At 43.9% G+C, this 9,836-nt stretch overlaps 1 protein-coding gene across 4 annotated transcripts in view; it reads right to left on the bottom strand.

Annotated features, from left to right (window-relative positions):
- Window positions 1–9,836, bottom strand: part of pogza (pogo transposable element derived with ZNF domain a) — a 47,156-nt gene that overhangs the window by 24,853 nt on the left and 12,467 nt on the right. For all 4 annotated transcript variants that reach the window (XM_042212984.1, XM_042212983.1, XM_042212986.1 and 1 more), the window contains exons 5-14: window positions 8,126–8,299; window positions 7,853–8,053; window positions 6,304–6,389; window positions 6,064–6,222; window positions 5,673–5,959; window positions 5,333–5,478; window positions 5,083–5,183; window positions 4,847–4,993; window positions 2,652–2,786; window positions 2,396–2,470 (exon numbers count right to left, since the gene is read on the bottom strand). In XM_042212984.1, the coding sequence (XP_042068918.1) occupies window positions 2,396–2,470; window positions 2,652–2,786; window positions 4,847–4,993; window positions 5,083–5,183; window positions 5,333–5,478; window positions 5,673–5,959; window positions 6,064–6,222; window positions 6,304–6,389; window positions 7,853–8,053; window positions 8,126–8,299 (1,511 nt within the window). The remainder of the gene's footprint in view (window positions 1–2,395; window positions 2,471–2,651; window positions 2,787–4,846; window positions 4,994–5,082; window positions 5,184–5,332; window positions 5,479–5,672; window positions 5,960–6,063; window positions 6,223–6,303; window positions 6,390–7,852; window positions 8,054–8,125; window positions 8,300–9,836) is intronic.

Genomic DNA, 9,836 nt, shown 5'->3' with positions numbered 1-9,836 from the left:
TGCAATAATCCTTTCTGTCATCGTTGTATTTTTACTCAGTTGTATATAGTATTTGTATTTGTATTCTATTCTTATCTTATTGTATATTTATTTTATTCTACTGTATATAGTATTTTATTTTATTCTATTCTGTACAGTTGTGTACTGTATTTATTCTTATTGTATTCTAATTTTTGCCTCATAACTTTTGCACTGTCCACTTCCTGCTGTGACAAAACAAATTTCCCACGTGTGGGACTAATAAAGGTTATCTTATCTTATCTTACAGCGTGTGGGGAGCAAACAAACATATAGACACAGGGCTCTAGAGTGCGACCAAATTTCTCCATGGTGCGACCAAGTAAAAAAAAAAAAAACTTGGTCGCAACCAAGTATTTTCTCGGAAAAAAAAAGTTTCAGCAACCCTGTGTGTTCAACAACAGACACACATTATGCCCATGTCGTGTTCTAAACCAATCAGAGATACTCAGAGGCGGGGACCTCTGTGATTGGCCGTGGTCCAGATATTCCTGCAGACCTACTTGTGTTTACGTTTGAAAGTGCGGGCAGATAGAGAAGGGTGAGTAGCCCAGGTCAGAAGTGTATGAAGTTGGTATTGAGAAAATATGAAAAGAACAATTGATAACTTTTTCGTTAAGTTAAGGCCTGATCAGTCCAAAATTCTGAGCCAGCGCTCTGACACGGAGCCATCAATCTCTCTGTTTTTGTCAAACACTGGTCCGGAGACGGCATCAGAAAATGAGCCACATACGATCGACTCCCAGCCGGAGTCCACTGAAAGTAAAAGTGAGAAAATGTATAGATTTCGAATCGAGTGGCTTGACCAGTTTCCCTGGCTAAGATACAGCCAAGCTGACAATATGATGCACTGCATTTATTGTCGCGAGTGTGGAAAGACCATGGCCGGCAACACAGCATTTGTCACTGGTGCTAATACGTTTCGAATTGAAACACTGAAAAAGCATACAGCATCGAGAAGACACATTATATGCCGCGATAAATGCCGCTCCCCACTGCCTTTCAGCGGCAGGCAGGAGTAAACAGGTCATCGGAGGAGGCCGAGATGATCATTAAGTTTAACATCGCCTACAATATTGCAAAAGAAGAAGTTCCGTTTACTAAGTTCAAGTCAGAAATAACTCTTCACAGGAAAAATGGCTTGGACATAAACCCCACATACAGCAATGATGTTGCGTGCGCCCAGTTTATAGGCGTAATCGCTGACACAGTGAAAAAAAAGACGTCAGTGGAAATTGCGAACAGTACATACATGGCCTTCCTGATCGATGGAGACACAGACATCGCCACAAAAGAATGTGTCATTGTGTACGCTCGTATCTTGCAAAAAGGAAGACCAGCGAATATACTGATTGGACACATTGAGGTTGAGCATGCCCATGCCCAAGGTAAGCCATGTCATGTCACGTAGCCTATGTATATGATTAATAATATTACGTCGTGTTACTGAATTAACCATATCTAGCATATTCTTATCATTGAAAATTAAACATAGCAATAATACATGAATATAGAAACTCAAACTGAAAAAGACTGCATTGTAAACTCTTGATCTGATAAGTAAATGGTTTTTTTTTAAATTGGTTAAGGAATTTATGCTGCCTCAAAGAAAGCATTTGCTGCTCTTGGGGACCAGTGCAGTAACTGGTTGGATAAAATCATTGCTATGGGGGCTGATGGAGCTGCTGTTAATTTGGGCAGCAAAGGGGGTGTCAAGTTAATCATTTTGAAAGGTTGTTAGTTAATCATTTACAAATCAAAAAAAACGTGAACATGTAAAACTGCGGTGTTAAGTAATGCAGTTAAAAAATTTGGGTACGCCTAACTTTTGTGCTGGTACGCCTAAATTTTGTGCTGGTGCGCCTAAATTTTATTTTTAGGCGCACCAGTGCAACCATGGCAAAAGGTTAGTCTAGAGCCCTGAGACATCCAAATGTTACCATGGCAATTTATACTCTATTATTACCATAAAGCCATTTCAACCATTGTACATGGAAAAACTCCTGATACATCGAGTATATTCAACATATCGCTCAGCCCTAATTGGAGGCGCTGAATCTCTTTCCTGCTGCAGTGCGAGCTGGAGGCCGTCACTCGAAGCGAATAGAACCACAAAGAGCAGAGATGAGGTTCTGGGGCTAACAAGTGGCTAATTTCCAGCTTTCTCCACTTTCTGCAACAAATGATTTATTCTAACATCTTTGCACTTACCATACAGTGCGTCTGTGTTAACGTGTCAGCTGTTTCTAAACAAACCAACCACCTTTTGGTTGATTTTCTGTCTCTAAACAGGAACGAACTAAAAAATGGTCTTGGATGGCAGAGCAGATGATCTGGATCTGAAAGCTCAGGCGATGAGCGTTTCCATGCTGCTCACCTTGCATGAAGCAACAGTTGTCTTAGGTCCTTCACCTTCAGATTCCCCAACCACAGAATACGCCCTGACCGTCACCTGCAGACAGAGAGATACTCAGTAAAGGTGAGGCTTCTCCAGCAGGAGTTTAATTATCTTTAAGGAGTTTAATTATCTTTATTAATTATCGAAGGATATTTTCCTCATTTTTTTACACTAATAATGATCAAATCTGGGCCATGTGTGCCATGTGTGCTGTGGACAGGTGTGTGAGGTCTACCTTGGTTCCAGGTTTGAGTCCGCTGAGCTGAGGTGGTCTGATGTGCGTCCTGTGATACAGAACTCTGTGCTCAACCAGCTCTTTTATGTACAGGAAGTGGAGACGACATTTATCACAGCCAAACTCGCGCTTCTTCTGCAAACATGCACCAACACACAGAATTAAACTCCACCTCAGTGCAGATGATACATTGCTTTACAACAAGCCCGTTCCTCTTCGGTCCTCTCCAAACCCTCAGTACCTCAGACTTTAGCTCCAAAAACAAAAGCTGGTATCTGTCCAGTTCAACAAAGCCAGGCTTTCTTTGCATTAACCTAAAACCCCAGTCAGGGATAACGGGCATCGCACCAGTGGATGTCAGCTTTCTCTGTTAAGCCGGGCTTCCTGTTTCAGGCTCTGTGTGTGCTCACATAAGAGAGACGTTACATTGAGGGAATTGGACTCCTGGCTCCCTGCTCGCATATCTGTGAAGCCAGACAAGGTTACAGAGGTTTATCTGCAGGACGAGATCCTAGAACCTACTGGAGGGATTATATCCTATGTGGTCTTATGTGGTCTGGAAGAACATTTGGATGTTCCAGGAGAAACGGGGATATATCAACTACAAGGACAGCGATGGTGTTCCTCCTAACTCACTCACTGGTCTCCTTCCTCTCTACATCTCCAGGCTAAAAACCCTGGAACGTGGAGTTTCAGAGTCTAGACCAACCCTTTGGAAATCTCTCTACCCAAGGACCCACGTCATCATGGTGTTAGTCCAATAATCACACAACTGGCATAGTAACTCCAACTTTAATGTAGGGCTGGGCGATATGGCCTAAAATCCATATCACGGTATAATTTGAAGCATGTGCGGTAACGATATATTCTTTTCTTCTGTATAACGTATTTTCCTCACTATAAGGACTTGAAATCCTTTAATTTTCTCAAAAATCGACAGTGTGCCTTATGTATGAATTCTGGTTGTGCTTACTGACCTCGAACTGATTTTATGTACACGGCGCACAGAAATACGAAGCTACGAAGCCGCACCGCTTGATGGATTGTTGGAGCATTATGGCTGCCGTAGTCAGGAGCCTCACGGAGTAATCTGGGTCCTAAACTCCGTCCATTTCAGGTCCCAAAGTCAAACGAACACTGCAGCATCACTGAGAGTTAAAAACTGTCTAAATTCTTTCATCTTTAATAAAATGATGAGTGTTGCTGCTTTACCAGGTGAAACAATTAAGTTTAACATTCAGGCATCCATTATTAAATTTAATGGAGTTAGAAGTTAACAGGAAGTTAGCTCGCTAGCTTCCACCTAAACATTTCATACATGTTCTGACTGAGAGGTTTCTGAAACATTCAAACGTACAGCTCTGCTATCACTTCCAACATAAATGAAGACAGAAACTAAACAGCAGTGACGTTTGTAGGGTTACTGAAGTTGGGCTACGTGATTGCTAGCGACACAGCTATGTTAGCATAACATTAGCACAATGAAGCTGGAGGATGAACGCTAACTTTTTTCCACTCAATAAAAGTTAATGTGAGGGTTCCTGATGGTCAGGGACAAATGCAGTCACATAGCAGGATGCTGTAAACGGACCAAACTTCAACTGAGATAATCCATCCACAATACGAGGTTAGTCATTAATATACTGCAACAACATGGGAACAGAGCAGCTGTGAGAGAATTCAACTTTACTGAATCAATGGTACAGAAGTGGAGGAAGCGCAGTTTTTGGCTTTCCCCATATTTCAAAAGTGCTTCGTCTCTTTGCTGTGACTGTCGCCTGGAATATTTTGCAGATGATGTTTTTAGCTGCTGCAATGCTTTTGACCAAAACAGGCGCAGCTTAGAGCGGTATAGTCAAAATCTCGACCGCTGGCCAAATTTATACCGTTTCTACCGTATAGCGTTTATACCGCCCACCCCTACTTTAATGGTCGCCTTCTTTCTTACAACCACAGAAAACCTGACATTCCAAACTTCTACTGCCCCTTTCCCGCCTCTGCGTAGCCATGCCCCACCCCCACTGGACACTAGCGCAGTAGGACACACACATCTTAACAATGGTAGTTCCAGAAAACCTCTCTGTGCTTTAGATTTCCTTTGATTTAACTGCGTAACACATTTTAACCTTCACTTCAACTCTCGCAGTTCTTCTAAGTTAAACCCTTTAGCTGTATTACCTGCAGCAGTTACCTACCTGGTGGCGGATAAAGTGCTGCTGGTAGCAGGTGTTGCGGCGCAACACTCTGAGGCAGTATTGACACATAAAGTTTCTGGTGCTGGTGTGACACTCCTCAAAGTGGAACCACACATCTGAGTAGAAGGACGACCTGAAGCCACACTCCTGCAGACAGAAAGCGGGGCACGTAAACTCTCGGGCCACAACGAGCACTGACGAAGGTGAGGGCAGCTTTCTGGTGCTCGGAGTCGAACCTGGCAGATGTAGGGCATCTCTCCCGGTTTGTGGGTGGTCTTCATGTGCCACAGGAAAGCAGGTTCACTTTCAAATGCCAGCTCGCAGATCCTACACGTGGCTGCGAAGGCAAACGAGAAACAAATCCATCACTGCATGACAAACACACAAACCTGAAGCATCCTTTTTACAGTGGGAAGCACTCGAGATCAGCAGGCCATCCTGTAACCGCTAACCAACCAAAGGGTAACCGGTTATGCTGTCACAGACCTTTGGACTCGCACTGATTGTGGACAGCCTCCACGTGACTCTGCAGCTTCCCAGCAGACAGGAAGTGACGGGAACAGTGTGGACACGAGAACGCAGAGTCCCACTGAAATATCATGGACACATGCTGCTGCATGTGACTCATCAACCTGCAACATATACAAAGAGTCACAACTGAAGACACAAACCAAACATCTAATGACTTGAGATCATGTCACGCTATATTCAATAGGAGAGCATGAATTCATGAGAATGGCCCATTCTCTTTTTGTATAAGCACAGGAGGCACATCCTGCTGCTCATTTAATAGAAGGCAGGTTTAAGACAATCTCCAGAGGCTCACTCGATGTTGTTGTCGAGCGTCTTGGGGCAGTGGATGCAGCGGTATGGCTCGCTGTACTTTGCGCCCATCAGGTTGCATTTCTTAGGGTGTTGTCCGGGGGCGGAGCCATAATAAAAATCCTCCACAAGGATCACGAGTTTGCCGTGAGGCGAGCTGGGCAGGGATCCAAACAGATCTGGCTCAGAAGGGTCGCAGAGGGACGGAAGGGAGGCGGAGGCGCTAACCTGACTGGTCAGGAGATCACCAGATGACCAGTGAGCCCTCTGAGAAGGAGAAACACCTTTAGACTAAGGAGACACACAGGAAGGAGAATGACGTCACATGACATGACAAAGGTTCATCGCGCGACTCTCTTGGAGTAGATCCTCATTGATCAGCAGTGTGAACTCACAGCAGAGGGTCCTGGTCTGGTTTTGGACACCCTACTGTTGGTTTGAGAGTCTCTGCTGGGTTTCAGGGTTCTGATTTTGTCCCTGCTCCCCCTGTGGTGTTTGCTTTTCTTCTTCCTCTTCAGGTTCCTCAGACTCTGCATGATGGCTGGGCTGCACATCTGAAGATGGGGAAGAGGGTTTTAATCAGGCTGTGTGATGACACAGGTAGAGGTGTAAAGAGGTGGCTGTGCAGGACTTACACACATGAATCCTCGCAGCTCTGTGATCAATTTGTACTGCGATGTGCAGACGAGGCAGTCGGGGGGGCGCACGGGACCCAACTCACCTGAGGGGGGACACGACAGCTGAGCACATATCCAAGTCTACACCTTAGCAGAATTCCAACCTAGCAGACCTGCACCTGAATCCTTTACAACACAGTCCACCTCACCTGAACCCTAACCACAGCCCTGAGTCCACGATAACAGCACTCAGAGCTGAAGCCCCCACCTCACCTGAGTCCTAACCTCATTCCTCAGCATCCGTGTTCCCTCACACCTGTGTCTTCACCTACGTCCACATCTTCATCCGAGTCTGAATCACGAAGTCTTATCACAGGGTTAGGGGTCATCTTTGGGTTTGTGTCAGCTTTTTATCAATAATGAAGCTGACTAAATCACCATGGTAACCTAACGGTGCAGGTAAAGGTCTACTGACAGCCTGACAACTGACCAATCAGATCACAGGACTGAGAGACGGAGGTACCGTAATCTTCAGAGGTATGTGATCAGGACCTAACTTTAAAGTTAAGAACTTTCTTTTACTATGTTAGGGAGTTTTTATTGTTTTATTCGATTATGCTTCAAATGTTATGTTACACATATTTCACCAGACACAGTTTTCTGTAGAAACAGGAAGCTGACCCTGTGACACTGACATTTACCGCAAGAGACTAGTACAGAAATACTGGGTTGGGAAGCGTATCTGTAACCGGAAGGTCGCCAGTTCGATCCCCGGGCTCTCTGTCCTGGTCGTTGTGTCCTTGGGCAAGACAGTTTACCCTGCCGCCTACTGGTGGTGGTCAGAGGGGCCGATGGCGCGATATGGCAGCCTCGCTTCTGTCAGTCTGCCCCAGGGCAGCTGTGGCTACAACTGTAGCTGCCTCCACCAGTGTGTGAATTAGAGAGTGAATGAATAGTGGCATTGTAAAGCGCTTTGGGTGCCTTGAAAAGCGCTATATAAATCCACTCCATTATCATCATTATCATTATCATCATCATCATCATCATCATCATTATTATTATTATTATTATTATTATTATTATCATTATCATTATCATTATTAATATGAGTTAAACTCTTACGGGCTTCCTTTCTGTAAGAACAACCGCTAACAACATAAAAACCAAACCAAAGAAGATCAAAAACAAGGACAAACTAGGAACACTGTATGATGAATAAAGGAAGTGAACCCTGACATCTAGTACTAGTTAACTCTTTGGTCATGTTGGATTAAGCTGAACACTGAGGTTTTACTTACTGTACGTACACAGAATGACTTCACTTGATTTACAAGCATCTGTAGTAAAAATAGGGGTAAACGAGCAGTTTTACCCAGATGATACAGCTTTTATGATCACTGAATTCAAACTGGGGCTGAAATTTAAATGTTCTAACTCTGTATGGTCTCGTCTTGCTTAGAGTCATGGCGATGAGTTCAAACCGCCTACATACTGAGGTACGACGGGATTTATTTGGCTTGCTCTCTATCATCTCTGCAGACTTGAGCACACAGACGAGTTGTCAAACCTTTGTGCAGCAGTGTGTGCGGTGCTGCAGATCTGCTGCTCGGACGCTTTTTGGTCCTGCCAGGTGCTGGGGGGGGCGTGGCCTGTGATGAGGTGAATGGTGATGCCGCAGCAGAATGTTGATTCTTTAACCCGGTCGGAGGGTTGAAGTTCACGTTGTGGTCGATCAGAACCTTCTGAGCTGCTTCACCACAGATCACGCCTGGAGCACAGAGAGTCTGCGTTAGCCTGAGGAACACCTGAACTGCTCCACATCTGCTGGCGGAGGGATTACCTGTGATGATGGGTGTGGGGGCAGGAGCAGGGGAGGCACTCAGAGAGGCAGTGGTGCTGATGTACTGGATCCCTGCAGGACTGTGAAGGGTCAGCGTGACAGGGATCTGGACCGTGGTGAAACCACTGGCTGAACCTTCAGGATGAGCGCGCAACTTCAGCTTTGCAGTGCCCCCTGCAGGATAGACGCAGAAACACATGACACACACAACATGAGCCGTTTGATCAAAACAAACCATTTTTAGGATTTCAACCCTAGAAATGCCAGTTTAGACCTTTTAATTATTCATTATTTATGGCAACCACTCACAGAAAAACAGTCATTTTCCATATAATAAATAGTATGGGGGACATCGGTGGTGATTAGTAGGGGTGGGTTTCAATAATTGATTTATCAATTCACATCGATTTTATCTTTAAAGTGATATCGATTCATTAAATCCTGAATCGATTTTTAAATATAAATGTATTTTGCCAGAATCTCAGGTTAAAGTTCACAAAACTGTTTCAACAACCACCAAACAGCTAAAACAGCAAATGAGAGCACAAAGATATAAACACAAAGCGCAGACCTGACGAATTAGTACTGAATGATCACAATTAAAACATTTCTGACTGTTTCAGTCAAAACTTCCCAGATTCAAATCGAATCGGTTCTAGAAATCAGTGACGATGCCCAGCCCTAGTGATTAGAGCAGGGCTGGGCAATCTCAGGCCTCGAGGGCCGGTGTCCCTGCAGGCTTTAGATCTCACCCTGGGTCAACACACCTGAATCACACGATTAGTTCGTTACCAGGCCTCTGGAGAACTTCAGGACATGTTGAGGAGCTAATTTAGCCATTTAAATCAGCTGTGTTGGTTCGAGGACACATCTAAAACCTGCAGGGACACCGGCCCCCGAGTTCTGAGATTGCCCAGCCCTGCTGATTAGAGTCTTGGAGAAAATCTTTTGCCTCTCGACACCTTTTGGACAAAAAACGCCACATTTATTTCCATTGAAACCACATGTTTAATCTCTCTGCCACTACAGTATAAAACCATGCATTCTGTAATGTCAGCATTTTATTTTGAAGAATAGTCGTGATATTTGACATTTTTACTCTATTTGCCCGGATTCAACCTTTTTCCTGTTGTAGGCCAATGCATGACACTTGTATTACTGCAAGTTATACGATGGAGCCGTGAGACCACCATGGAGGCCCCAGAGTGATTTGTGTGTCTGAAACCATTTTCTAATCAAGATCTGAGTCATCAGTGGAAACAGTTATTATGCAAACTTCAACAACAAAAGATAAATATAACAGAACATATGAACTATGAAGTAATACTCAGGCTATCCAGGAAAAGAATTGTTTTTGTGAATTATTGTAATAAATACTTAATTCAAATGTTTAAATTGGCATTTAAATGATTAAATAGTGAAAATAATTTAATGTTTTATCATTTTGAAAAGGTCTCCAAGTCATTAAGTGATTTATGAAAAAAAAGAAAATAGTCGTATGAGGAGTTTATGGCAATTTTGTGTGTGCACATTTTTTTTTGTGGAGGGCACAAAAGGGTCAAACATGAACACAGAGCTCCAGGGTCAATGTTTAGCGGCGACTGACTCACGAGGGCAGATTGTATGAACTACAGATGGCACGATACCAGTTTTTTTTATGTCCGATACCGATATCATAAATTTGGATATCGGCCGATACCGATATGAATCC

The sequence above is a fragment of the Haplochromis burtoni genome, unplaced genomic scaffold, assembly GCF_018398535.1.
Source record: "Haplochromis burtoni strain Fernald_Lab_line unplaced genomic scaffold, NCSU_Asbu1 Contig_404, whole genome shotgun sequence".
Lineage (NCBI taxonomy): Eukaryota > Metazoa > Chordata > Actinopteri > Cichliformes > Cichlidae > Haplochromis > Haplochromis burtoni.
Note: the sequence above shows the minus strand (reverse complement) of the source record. Positions and strands in the feature narration are given on the sequence as shown.